Source organism: Ailuropoda melanoleuca, chromosome 10, assembly GCF_002007445.2.
Source record: "Ailuropoda melanoleuca isolate Jingjing chromosome 10, ASM200744v2, whole genome shotgun sequence".
Classification (NCBI taxonomy): Eukaryota; Metazoa; Chordata; class Mammalia; order Carnivora; family Ursidae; genus Ailuropoda; species Ailuropoda melanoleuca.
This window is the reverse complement of record NC_048227.1, coordinates 59,469,943-59,489,834: the sequence shown is the minus strand read 5'-3', so window position 1 is coordinate 59,489,834 and position 19,892 is coordinate 59,469,943. Positions and strand designations below refer to the sequence as shown.

Genomic DNA, 19,892 nt, shown 5'->3' with positions numbered 1-19,892 from the left:
AAAAAAGGACTCTCTCATTCCCTTAACTTACATGGGAGCCCTCTGAAATAATACATGGACTTTAGCAAAGTAATCAGTATTTGTGAACAAGATAGAGAAATGTGGGGAGGAGGACAGTATAATTAAATGATGACAATAGAGTAAGTTACAGCCATTTAAATAATTCCAACCAAAAATTATGAAACATTGTTAAGGTGGAAGGAGTTGTCTGGTGGTGTCCCAGAGGGCTCTGCCATTTACCTTATTCTATTCAACATTTTTCCTCAGGGATTTGTATTAGGATCAAGACGACCAGCTGATTAAATCTGAAGAAGCTGCAAATCTATAGATAATAGTTAATAAAAAGGATATACATTTAAACCCTCTCTTTTGGAAGCAGGCAAAGCACATATGAACATGACCAAGAATGCTTGAATGAGCATACAAGGATGGTATAGATAAGGCATGGCAGCAGGCCATGTTAGAAACACTTCAGAGTTCTAATGGACAGGAAGCTCAGAAAATCAACATTATGATGGCATTGCTAAAAATAGCTAGTGCAATATTATAGTTAATGATAAACACAGAGTCACCAGGAGAAGAGGAATAATGGCTCCAATGGTTCCACGATATTTGGCATAAATCATATCAAACTGTGACCATTACTGAACCCAGGTCTGGGTACCACAGTTAAAAAACATTGACATGGACTGGAATCCATAAGAGGAGAGCATTCTGAATCCCAAAGAAACTTGAAATTACAGTCTGTGAGGAACAGCTGAAGAGAGTGGGGCTGTTTAACCTGAAGAAGAAGAGATTTTGAGAAGGTGTGAACTTGTCTTCAAATAGTTACAAGACTATAAAGTGGATAGGAAAATCATGTTCTTAAGGTCTCAGCAGGTTGAACTAAGATTAGTAGGTAAACTTACAGAGCAGCAGATCTCAGGGTGATGTGGGGAAGAACTGCATAAGTGGATTCTCTGAAAGGAACTGTCTCAACCAGACACAGCCCAGAGGACAACCCAGGACTAGTCATGCACAGGCCGGATGACCTGTNCACAGGCCAGATGACCTGTCCTGGGGAGACACAGAGGATCTCACACATCAGACAGTAGAGCCAGGAAGCCTCCCAACTCTGAGTCAATGAAGTAATTAGTGCTTAATATCTAAAAACATCTTGGTGACATATTAACCTAACTCAGAACAAAGCTTCATCTAGCGGTGCTAGGCAGATAAATAAATGTGGGATTTTGAGTAACTAAGTAGTTACCTCAAGAGGATCTGGTTTGGATGAACTCTAGTCAGAGCCAGAATTATTCCCCTTCCTTTATCATTCAATAAAAACACAAATAAATCACTGGTAAACACAATATAAAATACAGGAGGGTCACCCAGTTTGGAAACACAAGCAAATATAATAAGTGATAAAATAATATTATCTAAGTTTCCAGATTTTATGGTCATCCTGTATGATTTTTTAATAAATGTTACAACTAGGGAATATAGTCTCCTTAAAGAAAAATCACAGTACTGACGTCTGTTGGATTTGCTATGTGCTAAGCATTTATATTATCCCATCTGATGCTCAGAAAAATGTACAAGTTAGATAGTATTATTATCTCTATTTTACTGATAATGGGCACTGAGACTTCGACCAGTTATATAACTTGCCCACAGTCACACAGATTTTAACTGGAGGCCATCTCTCCAGAGCCTGGCAGCTTTGAGGCTGCGCTGATTCTGTGTCAGACCCAGTACTAAGTAGTTCCCACACATTTTCTCACTTAATCCTCAAAATGACCCTTGAGGTGTTCATGGTCCTCTCCATCTTACAGATGAGGAAAAGGATTTCCAGAGTTTAATAGGTCTGAGGTCACACACTGGCAGAAATTCTAACTCAGCCCTACCCAGCCCTGAAGTCCACGCTTTCACCCAGTTAACTGCCTCTGGCTAAATATTCATTTTATTTGAGAATTATAATATTAACTGTCACCAAAATAACCAGTTATAGGTAGGTGACACTGGAAAGTCCAAAATAAAAACACTGAAATTCATCTTCCAGTATTTGTAAGTACTATTTATGAGCCATATCTACTGTTGATAGCATAAACTGATTTTTGGAATCGTGATATTCTGTTGGAAAAACCCCCACAAAAACAGGAGACCAAACCAACTGAGAGAGCCATATTATCTACTTTGATAAAACTTTATTTTCAGTGGCAGGCTTGCAGCTGATTCTTGCTGAATCATCTAATGAGCTGAATTATCTCGGTCAAGACACATTCTCTCTGCAACCTCAGTTTCCTTTTTTTTTTTTTTTTTTTAAGAAAATGGGGATATAACAGCAGCTTCTTTTGATGCCACAAATAAGCTCCGACACTCCTGCCTTAGTAATCAGTTATGTAACTAAAGGTGCGCAAACGGTTTAATGTCCACTTGTAATACACAAGCTAATTTCTGCAGTAGAAAATTGAGTTTTGGTTCTTCCCAAGCTGTGTGTTAACAGCTTTTATACTGGAAAGTAATATGAAATTTCAGAAAATCACCCACATTTACCCACAGTCAATTGCATCACCAGAGCTAAATATGGGTATTTAAACTCATCTCTCACCAAACAGACATAATTAGTTCCACTTTTTTATCAGCAAAAATTCAGAGGCAATCATCTACTGTGAAAACCAGCAGTGCTTCATTAATAGGAAAAGTAAACTCAAATAGTAAGTTGGTTATTCCAACAATATGCACTTACAAGAACAAATCTGAGAAACAGAAACTCTGACCCATCCCTATATATTCTAAGCACTCCTGAAGTAACACAGAATTTGGTAACAGCTATAACATCAGCACTTGCTAATTGTCCAGTTGCCTGTGGTCTGTCCATACAATTAAGCCCAGACTGGCAGTGACCCCCATAGTATTTGGGAAGGACGGTTGCACAAAATAAGGACTATATAAAACTGACGCTGTGAGAGAAGAGCATCAGTTATGAGAAAACTCAACACTGTAGGCCTCTGAGAAGAATGCACCAGTCTCCAGCCTCCTGTGTGTGAAAGCTTTGCTCATGTGGCAAAACTCACTATGTTAGTACATGACGCCTCAGTTAAAAACACTCAAGAGTCTTCTCACTAAACCCTCACCAAACCCTCACAATGACTCTGTGAAGTGTGTCCCACCATTCACATTTGCAGATAAGGAAAATGAGGTGGGAGAGGTTAAGTAACCAATCCAAGGTCACACAACTACAGAGTCAAGCGAACCCTGAGGCCACACTCCAGGTAAACACTTTATTTCTTTTGAGAATATGAATATCAATTTCAGTGTCATGAAAAGAACTTGAAATAGCTATTGACTCTAGAAAGGCCTGAGTAAAAGGAGATCTGGGAGTGGTATCTGCCCCCAGAGTCACTGCTCTACTTTCCTGTCTTCACCAGTGTCACCAAGAGCTGGTTGTGCTTCCGGAAAGAAACAACATTAGAATTCCAAAGTGATGCTCTTGGACCCCTCACGTGAAAAACCGAAGACTGAATCCTTACATGTGAGGGTTCTTTAGAGTTCCACATTTGTAGGAAGCACTCAGAAATAATGTTGATGGTTTGTCTTAGTGGAGCGACAACTTATGCTCAGTGATGAAGTTCTGAAACTTTCTAACTTATGAAAAATGCAAACCACCAGTTACTAATGACAATTTCCCAGACCCAGTATCAGGATACCAACAATACAGAATTCCTCACAGCCAACGTGTCGTAAGACTGACTACTTTAGCCTATGCGATTATTGCTCAAAAATGAAAGTATCTCATGTTCAAAATAACATCAAATCTGAGTTTACGTAGTAGACTAAGAAGAAAAATACCTTCTTCTTGTTGGTAAAAGTCTCATGGTATTTTTATGATGCAAATAAAAATCTGTTGGGAGTTCCCAGAGATGTGGTTTCCCTTCAGCGGGATGAAAAACTCCCAGGAAGAGATTAATGGAATCTTGTCTATCAGCATCTGAAAAGCAAAAATAGGCTTTTTAGGAAATCACTACTGAGATATACAACTCAGGAGAATGTTTTCTCAGGAGGAAAAGAGTACAACTGTGATTTCATAAAACATACCTTTGAAAATAATAGTATTTATACTTCAGAAGTCATACACATACACAAAATCTAAAAAACAGTCACCAAGATTTTTAAAAAATTTTTTATTATGTTATGTTCATCACCATACAGTACATCCTTAGTTTTTGATGTAATGTTCCATGATTCATTATTTGCATATCACACCCAGTGCACTATGCAATACGTGCCCTCCTTACTAGCCATCACTGGCCTATCCCAATCCCCCACCCCCCTCCCCTCTGAAGCCCTCAGTTTTTTCTCAGAGTCACCAAGATTTTGAGCAGAATTAAAATCTTGCTTCCAAATGTTTCCTTTTTGCTCCATTCCTCTCATAATCTAGAGGACAGTGAGCACATACCGCTTCTTGAATTTTGAGAGACTCTTAAAAATCTTCAAGAACTGCCATAATACAATAGTGATTTTATTTTTAGGATAAGAACACATTTTCACCATTCTTAGTCTACCAGAAACAAATACATCTTCACTTTGTTCCAATGACCAGCAGAGACTGTCAGAAACAAACAAACAAAATGATCCAACGCTATCCGTATTCTGTTGCACAACCTTGAACAAGTTGGTCTGCTTAGTTTCCACTTCTAATCCTTGAAAAGATAGTCTCCATCTCTTTAGCAGAGACAACGTTTACAACATTTTCTGTCCCCTCAGCTGTGGGACTGGCCCATTCCCTTCTGTGTTTGATAATGAAGGCAGAGTGGGCACATGGATAACAGCCTCATTCTAACTATTCAACCACTCCAAAATTACCAACCACATATGCACATATATTATATTTCCTTCCTTTTCTAATTATATTTTGGTAAAAAATGATGATAAGCACTAAAGGGTCTCATGAAGCACCCTTCCCATTCTGCACTGTCTCCCCCCTAGCATCCTTCATTGTTTCCCCTCATTTCCTGCCTTTCATTCTTGTCTCAGAGCCCCGGGTATTCAAGTTTGGGGCAGACATCCACAATTAAATAATACCCTCTTTCTGAAAATGAGCACAGAACTAAAAAGACAGCACAGCAGAAATGACTGCTTTCGAAACAAGATAATATTATCATAAAATCAATCTTCTTCCAACAGCTACAGTGAACACAGATATCTCTAAAATTAGCAACATTGTTCTCATTGGACTATTTGGTCATCTCAGCAAAAGCAATAAATGAAATGTGGCACATCAAACAGGTATTCGTGTTATTACTTTTTGAGAGGAAGTGTTCCATTAAAGCAACATTTACCTTTCAGGCCAAAAGTAATATATAAAAGGGATGTGTTTATATGCTGAGCAAATTTGGGGCCTTTTTGCCACTTTTGAGAGAAAACAAGTATTAAATGATGCAGACATTACCACCCCAATTTGCACCCTCTTTACACAATACAAAAGTAAACATACTGCTTTTTTCCCTAAGAATTTATTTATTTATTTAGAGCAAGGGGAGGGGCTGGGGGGAGAGCAAGAATCTTAAGCAGATTCCACACAGAGCATGGAACCCAATGCAGGGCTCGATCTCAGGACCCTGAGATCATGACCTGAGCTGAAATCAAGAGTCAGATGTTTAACCAACTGAGCCACCCAGGTGCCTCCATACTACTTCTATAGTAATTACATTCTTTATGCTTCTTGAATAGCTTTAATGGCACTTGATAATTCATACTATGCAGGACCTCAAGATATCGTAATACTATCGAGAAGTTTTCCATTTTCAGCCATGTTTTCAGGGAGTCTTTCATCCTTTAGATCTCATAGTTCCTTTCTTTAACTTTTTTTTTTTTAAAGATTTTATTTATTTATTTGACAGAGACAGAGACAGCCAGCGAGAGAGGGAACACAAGCAGGGGGAGTGGGAGAGGAAGAAGCAGGCCCATAGCGGAGGAGCCTGATGTGGGGCTCGATCCCATAAACGCCGGGATCACGCCCCGAGCCGAAGACAGACGCTTAACTGCTGTGCCACCCAGGCGCCCCCTCTTCCTTTAACTTTTAACAAGTATGATAAAATGTGAGATGTGAGAAACATAACCAAATAAAGGATATTCCTTCAAAGGATCATAATGAAGACTTGCTGAATGTGCTGCTGTTTATATAAATATGTATCTATGATGTATGTGGTCACTAACTAAGGAATCTAAGGCCAGTTTAATAAGCAGGAGGGTCTTTTCCTGGCTACTCTTGACTACAAATAAGACATCCACCCTCAGGAAGACAGTAGAACTTTGGATATGGACAAGAGCGTTCTCTGTAGTTGTGGATAACAAGAGGGCAATGATTACCTAATTTTGTTCTCAACCATGCTTTAAAGGAAAAAAGAGTAATGTATCTTTCACGCTCCACTCACTAACCAGTTTTATTATGTATGTATTAAATAGATCAGGCTTGAATATAACAATTCTTTTTATTTTTAATTAGCAAAAAAATTATTTTAGAATTAGAGTATTTATTATTCTAATATTAAATTAAGTTTGTGATGAAGTGGCCTCTGAAATCAATAATGGAAAGGAACATTCAATAAATAGTACTGTTTAATTACTGCATGGGGAGGGGACAATAAAGTTAGATCCTTACTTCATACTATATATTGAAATAAATACCAATTAAATGTAGGAAAGACAAAGATCAACACCCTAATAGAAAAAGAGAAACATGTGATTTTTGAAAGAAACAGAAATAGACAATAAACCTACCAAAATTCAACTTTACGTTATCAAACAAATGCAAATTTAAACAAAATACTATTTTTTAGCTATTTAGGCTGGCAAATACTTATCAAAATGGGCACCTCCATACTCTGCTGAGGGAACATTAACTGCTATACAGTATCCTTTCTCTGAGGTAATTTGGCAACACAGGTGTTCCCCGCTTTCTGAAAGTCTGCATTATGCCACTTTGCTTGGGAAAGACCTACATTGGTACCTGTTCATGTTAATGGAAAGAAATCTGAAGAGGATTTCAACTTTTATGAAAATAGCTATTACTATACTATGTAGGTTTTTCCTAAAAGCAAAGTGGTGTAACCCAAACTTTTGGAAAGTGGGGAGGATACTCGTTTTATGCCATTTCAGCTCACCAAAGTTTTCGTGAGGTATATATGTGTGTGTAAATACATATGTATTTATGTATAGATAGATATAGATATTTTCAGGGCTTTAAAAATATCTATATTTAACATAATATATATGATATATATAATTATATTATATAATAATATATACAATATAAAAATAAAAATATAAAAATATATATTTAAAGCCCTGAAAATATCTATACTCTCTGACCTAATAAATATGTTTCTGGAATTTCCATAACATCAAAGATATGCAAAAAAAAGTATATGTTTAAAGATGTTTAAAAGGAACCTAAATGCAAAATAATAACTAAATAACTAAATTAAATTATGATATTTCTAAAGGATAGACTGCCATAAAGCTAATAAAAATCATGTTACAGAAGAATATTTAAGGTCATAAAGATTACTCACATTATCTAAAACGGCAAAAGCGGAACATAATACTACGTGTAAGGAAGGCTCATGTTCTAAATATGAACAAATGGCTGTCTCTGGAAGGTGAAGATTATCTGACTTCACTGTGAGTTATTCTGTACTTGCTATAATTAACATATATTACTTTCATAATTGAAAAGAACTCCCCTTCATTCACTCACCCAAGAACCTACTATGTTCTGCACTAGGGATACAGTAATAGACAAGATAGACTGGCTGTGGGTGGGGCTTACCTTTCAAGTGGCAAACAAACCTATACACAAGTGAGTAATGGACACTCAGGGGATGTATGTTTTATGAAGACAGGGACACAAAGCGACAGGAGAGGGAAGGGACAGGACAGGGCCACTTGCATTGGGAAGTCAGGGCAGGGGTAGAGGCTACAGGGTCTGAGGGAGTAACGTCTAAAGTGTTAAAATGAGAAAGAGGTGGTCACACAAAGCTCTGGGGGCTGTGCCCATGCAGAAGGACAAATACACACAAAGGCCTGAAGGAGGAACAAACTGGGCAGCTGGAGGAACAGAAGGAAGGCCACGGAGGCTGGAGGGCAGTGAACAAGGGGAACAGCCATATTAGAGACAGACGGGGCCAGGCCACACGAGGCCTTGTAGGTCACTGTAAAGAGTTGTATTTTAAGTGCAATGGAAAGCCCTGGAAGGGCCTAGAGAGGCACATGATGCTCTCTGACTTCAGTTTTTTTTTTAATAATAATTTTTTATTATGTTATGTTAGTCACCATACAGTATATCCTTAGCTTTTGATGCAATGTTCCATGATTCATTATTTGCGTATAACACCCAGTGCACCATGCAATACGTGCCCTCCTTAATACCCATCACCGGGCTATCCCAATCCCCCACCCCCCTCCCCTCTGAAGCCCTCAGTTTGTTTCCCAGAGTCCAGTCTCTAATGGTTCATTCTCCCTTCTGTTTACCCCCCCCTTCATTTTTCCCTTCCTTATCCTACCAATCTTCCTATTTCTTATGTTCCCTAAATGAGTGAAACCATATGATAATTATCTTTCTCTGCTTGACTTATTTCACTTAGCATAATCTCCTCCAGTCCCGTCCATGTTGCTGCAAATGTTGTGTAATCATTCTTTCTGATAGCTGAGTAATATTCCATTGTATATATGGATCACATCTTCTTAATCCAGTCATCTGTTGAAGGGCATCTCGGCTCCTTCCACGATTTAGCTATTGTGGACAATGCTGCTATGAACATTGGGGTGCATATGGCCCTTCTCTTTACAACATCTGTATCTTTGGGGTAAATACCCAGTAGTGCAATGGCTGGGTCATAGGGTAGCTCAATTTTTAACTTTTTAAGGGACCGCCACACTGTTTTCCAGAGTGGCTGTACCAACTTGCATTCCCACCAACAATGTAGAAGGGATCCCCTTTCTCCACATCCTCTCCAACATTTGTTGTTTCCTGCCTTGTCCATTTTTGCCATTCTAACTGGTGTAAAGTGGTATCTCAATGTGGTTTTGATTTGAATTTCCCTGATGGCTCATGATTTTGAACATTTTTTCATGTGTCTGTTAGCCATTTGTATGTCTTCATTGGAAAAGTGTCTGTTCATATCTTTTGCCCATTTTTTCCATTTTGAAAAGATCCCTCGGGCTGCTGTGAAGAACAGGAGCACAGGTGTGGAGACGGCTGAATCAGGAGCTACTGCGGTTGTTCAGATGAGAGGTAACAGTTTCTTGCACCAGCATGGCAGCAGCCATGATGAAAAACAGCAGAGGCATTTAGGATATATTTTGGAGGCTGAGACGATGAGATTTTCCAAGAGATGGGACTGGGACAGAGGGGTAAGTAAAGAAAAGAAAGGAATCAGGGATGATTCCAAGGTTTCTGGACTGAGCAACGGGTGCCAAGGTAGACAAGGCAAATGGAGAAACAGGTTTGAGTCGGAGTAAGGAGTTTCTGTCTCAGAAATGATTGGTTTGAGATTCTTATTAGTTATCTGTGGTAGTAAGAAATTTGGGCCTCAAAGCACGCCTGGGTCGCTCAGTCGGTCAAGCGTCTGCCCTCGGCTCAGGTCATGATGCCAGGGTTCTGGGATAGAGTTCCACATCGGGCTCCTTGCTCAACAGGGAGCCTGCTTCTCCCTCTGCCTGCAGCTCCCCCTGCTTGTGCTCACTCACTCTCTCTCTCTCTCTGACAAATAAATAAAATGTTAGAAAATAAAAAAAGATATTTGGGCCCCAAGATTTCCTCCCTAGCATCACACCCATAAATATTTTATATCACACAGCAAAGGGATTTTGCAGATGTAAGTGAGGTTACTAATCACTGACTCCAAGATAGGGCAATTATCCTGTATTATCTGGGTGGGTCCACTGTAATCAGTGGAGGTGGATCCTTCAAAAGCAGGAGAGAAAAGTAGAAAGGAAGGCAGAGAGATTAGAATCGCAAGAAGAATTCACTGTGCCACTGCAAGCTCTGAAGACAGAGTAGGCCACAAGTCAAGGAAGGCAAGCAGGCAAACAGCCTTTGGGAACTGAGAACGACCCCCAGGCAACAGTCAGCAAGGCCACAGGGACTTCAGTCCTTTAACTGCATGGGATTCTGCCACTGACCTGAATGACCCTGGAAACCTCCAAGTAAGAGCCCAGCTGGCCAACACCAACTTAATTTTGCCTTCTTTTATCTTCATTTGACTTTATTGCCTTCATTTTTACCAGCCTTGTGAGACTTTAAGCAGAGAACACAGCTGAGTAATGCTGTGCCCAGACTTCTGACCCACAGACAGTGTGACATAATAAATGGGTGTTGTTTTAAGGCACTAATTTTGTGGTAATTTATTATAGAACCTATAGAAAATGAACACAATATTCAAGAAGAGATGTTAGCTAGGTGGGCTTTTGGAAAAATGAGTCTGGAGTTCAGTAGAGAAGTCAAGGTTAGAGACACAAAGGTGAGTGTCAAACGCACACGATACTTACGAGTTGGATGAGATGCCCCTAAGGTAAAAGTATAAAAAGAAAGGAGAAGAGGGTTTAGAAATGGTTCAGGAGACAGTACTAGAGAGATTGAGTGAGAGATCACAGAGGTGAGTTTCAAGAAACAGGGAGTGGTCACCCATGATAAAAGCTGCTGAATGGCTGAGCCAAGATGAAGACAGAGAAATGACCCTGGATTTGTCAATAGGGAGATGGCGGGTTCCGCGGCCTGACAGATAGCCGATGAAGCAGGTGGAGAGAACAGGATAGGAGAGGAAATCAGCACGCAGATAACTCAAGAGATTTTGCTTAGGAAGACAAGGAAAAAGGACTGTAGCTGGAGGGGGACATGGGACTGGGGAGGGAAGGAAAGGTCTGATGGACACTACTAAGGAGCGCTTTCATGATAATGGAAATGAGGCAGGAGAGAGGGAGGAAACTGGTGATGTGCAGCAATGAGAGTCTACTTACAGAGAAAGCATGAAGGGATGGGATTCAAAGCATGGCAGAGGGTTTGGCCTAAGATGGGACCGGGCTACTCCAACCACTGTAATACAATACAGAAACTACAGCCGCAGATAAGGACAGGTTCTGCTTTGAGAGGGAAGGTGAAAAGGGAGTTCACCTCAATGACATGTTCTCAGTGAAGTACAAGCGAGGTCACAGCTGAGATTGGGGTGCTATAGATTTTAGGAGAAGACACAAAATGGTATGAAATGGTCCTTTTGGAAAGTGGTCATTTCCCAACAGTCATTCCCCTAGAACGAATACACTAGAGAAACGTAGTAGGACTGGCAGGCTGTTTTGAGTGTCCTTTGGAGAATTGCAGTCAGTTTAAAATGGAGCATAATTAGTTACAACTTTTTCTCTTGCCATGTTTAACTGCTTTGGTTGCAGGACAGGCGAACAGTTATTTATGTTATTTAAAATGTTATTAAAACAAAGCATTTTGCCAAGTGTCTTCTTCCTGCTAGAGCCGAACACAGCTTATCTACTCTAAACCTGCTGTTAGAGGGATGACCTTAGAAGACTGTCTTGCTAGCCTTGATAAACTAAAATGTTCTCCTCCCTTGCACACCTCTGTTCCAGTGGTGAGCAGAAAGGGAAAAAAACTGTTTCACTACCTTACAGCACGATCATGAAGCTGAGTGATGCCACCTCCACATGTTTCCCATGTTGTGGTGAGCTTTGCTGTCTTTACCTTGCGGACTTCACTTTTTTAAAATCTCTAAGAAGAATATGATTCCCCTCCATGTGTGCAAACACACACACTCACTACAATTTTAAATTGCACATGTCTGTATGTATGTTTACATATATGTATGTATACATGTACACAGCAGATCTATTATTAACTGCTGAAGCTATCTTGTATCTTTTTTTCTTTCTTATAACAGGATTTAAATTCAACAAGCTGTAGCAAGAAAATTCAGCTTAGCAAAACATAAATGTTAAAAAAAAAAGTTAGAAGGTGCTTAACAAGGTCCTTCAGAAAGTTATAATTATAAAACTCTTCCTAACCTCTGAAGGGAGTACCTAGGTATATCTTGTTGGCATCCTCCAACTGCCGATGTAACCAGCTATGTTAGAAACCAAAGGTATTTCTTAAAGACAAACCTCAAAGCATGCTAATATGTGAAGCCTCAAGAACAGTTTTTTAAATGAGGCTGAGAGTCAGTCAGCATCAATCTGTCTATAAAAACCGATGATAAAATTCCTAACAACCCAGGGCAACACAAGGAAAGATAAACAAATGAGACTACATCAAACTAAAAAGCTTTTGTACAGTGAAGAAAACCCTCAACAAATGAAAGACAATCTACTGAACAGGAGAAGATATCTGCAAATGATATGCCCAATAAGGGGGTAATATCCAAAATATATGAGGAACTCACACAACTCAATACCAAGAAAACAAACAACTGATTGAAAAGTGGGCAGAGGACCTGAAGAGACACTTCTCCAAGGAAGACATCCAGATGGCCAACAGATACATGAAAAGATACTCAACCTCACACATCATCAGGGAAATGCAAATCAAAACCCCAATGAGATATCACCTCACATCCGTCAGAATGGCTAGTATCATAAAGACAAGAAATAACAAGTGCTGGCGAGGAATCAGAGAGAAGGGAACCCTTTTCTGAACTGTTGGTGGGAATGCAAAATGGTGCAGCCACTATGGAAGTCAGTGTGGAGGATGCTCAAAAAATTAAAACTAGACCTACCATATAATCTGGAAATTCCACTTCTAGGTATCTTATCCAAAAAAACCAAAAACACTAATTCAAAAAGATGTACCCCCATATTCATTGTAGCATTATTTACAATAGCCAAGATATGGATGCAACTTAAGTGTCCATCTCTAGATGAATGGATAAAAAAGATGTGAGATATACATATAATAGGATATAAAATAGGTATAGATATATATATATATTTGTATATATATTTTTGTGCATATATATATTTGCATACACACACACAATGGAATATTACTCAGCTATTAAAAAAGAATGAAATCTGGATGACCTAGAGGGTATTATGCTAAGTGAAATAAGTCAGAGAAAGACAAATATTATATAATTTCACTTATCTGTGGAATCTAAAAAAACAATACAAATTAACAAAAAAACAAAACAGAAACAGACTCATAGATACAGAGAACAATCTGGTAGTTGCCAGAGCAGAGGGGGAATTAGGCAAATTAGGGGAAGGGAATTAAAAGGTACAAACTTCCAATTATAATATAAATAAGACATGGGGTTGCAATGTATAGCATAGAAAATAGAGTTAATAATATTGTAACAACTTTGTATGGGTAACAGATAGTAGCTAGATCTACCATGATTACTTCATAACATATAAGTGTTGAATCACTATGTTGTATACCTGAAACTGATATAATATTGTACATTAGCTACACTTCAACGACAAAAAAAACACTCTATGTGGGGCCCTGTTTCCCCCTATGCCAACAAAGTGGCACCAACCTTTTTGATTTTTGCTGATGTATGAAGTGGTAGTACCCTGATACAATTTTATTTTTCTTACTACGAGTGAAGTTGAGCTTTCTTTCATGTGTTTAGATTCAATTTGCATTGCTTTCCCTATGAACTGGACATGTCATTTGCCCATTTTTTCTCTGGAACTATTGGTCTCTTTATATTGGCTTATTACATCTAAAGGAAATACTGGCTCTTTATATCTAAAGGAAATTAGTATTTTTTTGGTAGGTTTCAAATTTCTCCTTAGCTTATCTTCTGACTTAATTTGCTATTTGTCTGTCTACATTACATTTTTTTTGGTAATGAGAGGAAAAAAATTCCTAACAATCTAATTTCAAGTATCTTCCTGCCCACCCCAGAGGAATAACATGAGGAGATTTAATTTTGTAAAAGTTGCCTTGAGTGCTTTAAAGAAAATGGTTCTAGAAATATATTATCATTATATGATATTCACTGTAATTTTAAAATAAGTTGTACGCTCCCTTGATACATTTCCCAAAATAAAGTCTGTTTTAGACACATTATTCATAAAATAATTGCTTTCATAGTAGTTCCTCTTTCAGTTGTACACAATTTTGTTTACCTTTCCATTATGCGCATATTACACTTTTTCGTGACCATCTTCTATCTTTTAATAGTTCTCCCTGCTTTTTAAATCACGTACAGCTCCACATTCATTCTCTCCGTCCCCTAGTGTTATTAAAAAACAACACTTTACTTGGTCCTTATCTGTCAATAATGATTCCCATTACAGGGACAACGATAATGGAGGAAAGGATGTTTCCTTTCCACTGGGGCAGTTTTTAAGCTTTCCCGTGGTAACCCACCCCCAGAGAGATATGTACTTGTTGGCACACAACTTCCACAAGTGTTACAGGTTGAGTTGTGTCCCCCCCCAAAAGATATGTTGAAGCCTTAAGCCCTGGGACCTGTGAATGTGACCTTATTTGGAGGTTGAGTCTTTGCAGATATAATCCAGTTAAGATGCAGTCCCACCGGAGTAGGGCAGCCCATAATCCGATATGACTCGTGTTCTCACAAGAAGAGAAAGACTACAGGAAAAATGCCATGTAGACACAGACACAAGGGGAAAATGTCAGGCAATGTCAGAGGCAGAAATCGAAGTGCTGCAGTTATAAGCCATGGATCACCAGAAATCATCAAAAGCTGCGAAGCAAGTAAGGATCCTTCCCGGGAGCCTTCAGAGGGAGCATGGCCCTGCTCATACCCCCATTTTAGACTTCCAGCCTCCAGAACTGTGAGACAATAAATTGGTGCTGCTTTAAGCCATTAGCTTGAAGCATTTTGTTACAGAAGCCCTAGGAAGCTAGTACAACAAAGCAGAGCGGGTGAGAATGCCGTCAGAGAGATAACCTTAACTTAATCAATGTTCTAATTGGTAAAAACAAGTGAAACCAATTGTAATTTTGTGTTTTAGTGATTGATAATAATCAATTACTTCTAACTCACACTGTAGACAATTTGAATACATCAATACATATTAATGCCTTCACTGGCCACCAGAGCATTAGGTATAATAAAGGATGATGGAAATTAACATTTTTACTGTAGAAATCTAGAATTTAAACTTATGCCACTGGCCAGAATCTCTAAATTCTATTTCCCTAACTCTCAATTTTTGCTTGGATTATTCTACTTTGATTTTTAAGTTTTAAACCCAGTTCAAGGAGTCAGGCATAAAGAGGAATATCTAAATACTCGTAAGGTCCATAATGGACTCTGTGGTTTATGTTATACACTGAACTTACCCAGAATACTACAATGGGCTCAGCGAATTCAAAAGAAATGATCTGAGCCACCGAAGAGCACTGCTGATAAGCTACGTGCTACCACACCGGCATACTTAGTCCTATCAATTCTGTAATTCAGAGAAAAGGGGAAACTAAGTAGGACAGAGGCAATAAGTTAACTCATGCGTTTATTAATTCATCCCACAAATATTTAGTGTGCCAAGCACAAAGCACTGGGGACACTGGTGAACAAGCTGCACACGGGACTCTCAGGTCTCATGGCAGGAACTAACTGCATCATGAATGATTTCACTGCAATTGTGCTAAGTGCTACAAAGGAAAAGCACAGAAAGCCATTAGAACAAACACTGGAGGGCCTTCTCTGAGCAAGTGAAAGTAGGTGAGCTCTAAAGGCTGGTTAGGAATTAGGAGAAGATTGTAGTAATGTGTTCAAATGGGTGAAAAAGCATACGAATAAGCCTGTGGCAGAGCAGCCTAATTTATTCAGGAAACTGTGAGAGGGTCAGTGTGTCTGGAGAGTAGCAATGGAGTAAATGACAGGACAGTGAGGTAGGCAGGGGAGACCGGTAGGACCTACAGATTGCCTTGTACTTCCCTCCCACACCCACCAGGCTACCAACCAGCTTCCGGCTGCTCCAAAGTGTGTGAATAGGGAAGGTCCTGCTTGATGTGGTGAGCTCCAGAGTGGACCCTATGATCCCTACCCTCCTGGTGTTCACACCATAGTGTGATACTCTCTGCTATGGGGTGAACTGTCTTCCCCAAAAGATACATTGCAGTCCTAATCCCATTACCTGTGAATGTATAATCTGATTTGAAAATAGGGTCTTTGCTGATGCAATCCAGTTAAAATGTCACACTAAATTAGGATGGGCCCTAATGCAGTATGACTAGTGTCTTTGTGAGACTGGGGAAATCTGACACTGACACAGACACATGGAGGAAGAAGGCCACGTAACCACGGAGGCAGAGACTGAGGTGCTGTAGTTGCAAGCCCAAGAACACCAAGGATTGCTGGCAAACTACCAGAAGCTTGGAAGAAGCAAGTCAGGATTCTCACCAATGGTTTCAGGAGGTGCCTGGCCCTACCAACAACTTGATTTTGGACTTCCAGCCTCCAGAACTGTGAGACAATAAATTGCTGCTTCTTTAAGTCACCCAGTTTGTGCTATTTTGTTACAGTAGCCCTAGCAAACTGATACCAATTTCCCTTGTGTAAGGGTGGGATCTATGATTTGCTTCTAAACAATGGGATATGGCAAAGGGACAGGCCACCACTGCCACAATTACAAGACTCTCTTGCTAGCAGACTCATTTTTGAGACTCACTTGCCCTTGCTGGCTGTGAAGAAGCAAGTTACTAAGAATCCCAAAGTCACAAAAAACTACAAGGAATTGAATTCCACCAACAACACACAAGCACAGAGCAAATCCTTCCCTAGTTAGACCTCCAGATGAGACCACAGCCTGGCTGACATCTTGACCGCAGCTCTGTAAGACTCTATGCAGAAAATCCAGCTAAGCTGTGCCTGGACTTCCGACCCACAGACATCCTGGGATAATAAACACATGTTGTCTTAGGCCATTTTTCGTAATTTGTTACAAAGCATGGAAAACTGATATACTTATATTGTAGCATAGCAAACTGACTTTGCATTCTCTCTGGGAATGGAAAATGTTGAACGCTGACTCTACGGGTGCTTTCATGCATGCTTCAGAAGTTCCCATCACTGGGGACTCTCTCGCAGTTCCCTTGGTATGGACCAAGCATCTTTTCATATCAGTTTCTTGCAACTCCTTCCTTAGGAATCCAGCGATCACCTCCTGGTTCTTGCCGCTACGGTCCCTCTGGCCAGGACTGAGGCCAATTGCATGCTCGCACCCTCCCTCATGAAGCCTACGTCTGGTCACCAGTAAACATTCAAAGATGCTTTGACCCAACCATGTCTAGGAGGGCAGGCCGTGCTCAACATGGCAGCCCTCTCCTCAGCCCATCCCTCTACTTCAGCTTTGCTACACAACAATCCAAAGTTAACAGCTCCATGGGGTTCCTCCAATAGCAGAATACAAGGATTTGGTCTGTGATGCCTATTGTGTTGGAAATGCCATCAGAATGGAGGCAGAAGTACCATTTTAACAACTTGTTACTTTTAGTATTCACAAGTCATAAAACAAACAAACAAAAAAGATATAATTTAGTGTTAATGCTACTATTCATTTCTAGCTGACATTTTAAAAATTAGCTTGTCAAGACTATGAACCCTGTATTTAAAATAATGATTAAATACCCTCAAACAAATTTATCTATGTATCACAAGGTGACAGAAGCCAAGGAATCAAAGTATTCTGCATTACTGGGAGCTTGCATGGCTCAGTCAGTTGAGCATCTGCCTTCAGCTTAGGTCATGATCTCAGGGTCCTGGGATGGAGCCCCGCATAGGTTCCCTGCTCAGCAGGGAGAATGCTTCTCTGCCCCTCCGCAACCCGGGCCCCTGCTCATGCTCTCTCTCTCTCAAATAAATAAATAAAATAGTTTTAAATTTTTTTTTAAAAGTCTTCTGCATTATTTAAAAGCTCCTAATATGGGTTGCAAAATACAAAACTGCACTATTTAAAATAAAAAATTTATTCATTCATTCACCAAACAAATGTTTATTGAGCACCTTCTGAGATTCTACTTTAAACTTTTAAAATATTTAATTTTGATTTTACTTAGCCAGATTGCTTTAAAAAGGTATATGTATAAGAAGAAAAACGCATAACAGATAAAGTTTTAGAGATGCTCATTATTCCAGAATTACCTGAAAAAGCATTGCTGTAATATCTAGACAGGGTCTGCATGATGTCTTTTGAGTGCTGGGTCCATGGTGCTATCTTTCTGTAGGTTTTGACACGATGAACAAGTTGAGAACCACCATACTGAAGGGACAGGGTATCCCCATGATCTTCATAGAGTTCCTCAAATAACCTAAACCAAAGAAAAACAAACATTACAAAATTTTACCAAAAGTATTACACACGTTGTTCAGTTAGCCACATAATGAATTCCTGTGAGCCTTTCAAGTAGACTCCTGATGATAAATCCACATGCAAATATATGCTACAGTAATAGCCTAATAAGTAAAAAAGTCATAGAAAACACTAAAATGGAAGTAGAAGCACCAAAAACATAACCCACCAAAGCCAGACCAAGGTGGTTCTAACCTTACTGAGAGACTCCTAACTTTCTTCAGGCTGCCAGATCAATTTACCTCCCACAACAGAATTTTCTACCTTTCTGTAAAAAGACATGTCCTTGTCACTGACAGATAAACCATATTCTCTCCTAAAAACACATCTGAAACTTGTATTTCTTCAAGTGCCTGGTACGATTTTCAGTGCTGTGATATCTGTGGATCTGGCCATTTGGAAGTTGTTCATTTTCCTCTACAGAGCCTTTGTGACGACCGCAGATGACCAATAACCATCACTGTATTTTCAAGAAATAGCACTTCATGCAATGCCATAGATCCAATGGACAGTGAAGAAACAGGAATCCTTAATGAAGAATCAATCTTCCATATATCTTATATTTTTTAATTCAAAATGTATGAAGGCACATGACTTTTTCTTTCTAATGCAATCTGGATTTGTTGGGTTTTTTAAAGATTTTATTTATTTATTTATTTATTTATTTATTTATTTATTTATTTGAGAGAGCTAATGCGAGAGCGCGTGCATGAGTGGGGACGGTGAGGGGGAGTGAGACGGAAGGGAAAAGAATCTCAAGCCAACTCCATGCTGAGTGTGGAGCCCAACACGGGGCTTGATCTCATGACCCTGAGATCAGGACCTGAGCCAAAACCAAGAGTCGATGCTTAGCCAACTGAGCCACCCAGGCATCCCTGTATTTGTTTTTGTAAAAATCCACTCGTTTTTATTTATCTAAAGCACTTTGGATTTATATAAAGAGCATAGTATTTATTCATAGTTAACACAAAAAAATAAAAACCATGGCAACAACACACAGGTCTTTAATGAAATATTTATTACAGAATTAATTTGAAAAATGTCTTTCAGCAACATAATTTTTGAGAAGTTAGAATAAGTTCATAGAAGTCCTTACTATTAATCAGTTTTGCTTTCTGTCATTACCCGCATTCAAAACGTAGAACATAAGATTTACCTAACTGCATCTGTATCAAACTGCAGATTAGGCTTGTCGATCAGTCCCAAGGAGTACAGCTGATAAGCCAGAGCACATTTTCCCACCATAAACTGCGCTGTGTTGGTGCGGTCTAAACAGTCCACACAGTTGGTTCGAAGAACACCAGTCTAAAGAGAAATACCGTAAGACTTTCAACCATTATTCAGTGGCCAAAACTGCTTCTATCCCACTTTAGATTTCTTTTCTTAAAAAACAGAAGAAAAGCTGTAGGCAGGGTATTATTCCTGAGCAAATAATGAAGAATGTTATAAAAGGTTATATTTGCTGCTCACTTAATATTGCTGCAATGGCATCATTACACCTTCTAGTCCCTATCTGAATTTTCTTCCTGAGTTTAGAATAAAACAGATAGCTAACATTGTCCACATGTACCAAT

General features: G+C 39.3%; 1 protein-coding gene across 1 annotated transcript in view; it reads right to left on the bottom strand.

The window, feature by feature from the left end:
* The window catches only part of FIG4 (FIG4 phosphoinositide 5-phosphatase), a 137,807-nt gene that overhangs the window by 65,113 nt on the left and 52,802 nt on the right, over positions 1-19,892 (bottom strand). The window contains exons 15-17 of the mRNA XM_034670771.1: positions 19,475-19,623; positions 18,111-18,277; positions 3,832-3,970 (exon numbers count right to left, since the gene is read on the bottom strand). Coding sequence (XP_034526662.1) covers positions 3,832-3,970; positions 18,111-18,277; positions 19,475-19,623 — 455 coding nt within the window. The remainder of the gene's footprint in view (positions 1-3,831; positions 3,971-18,110; positions 18,278-19,474; positions 19,624-19,892) is intronic.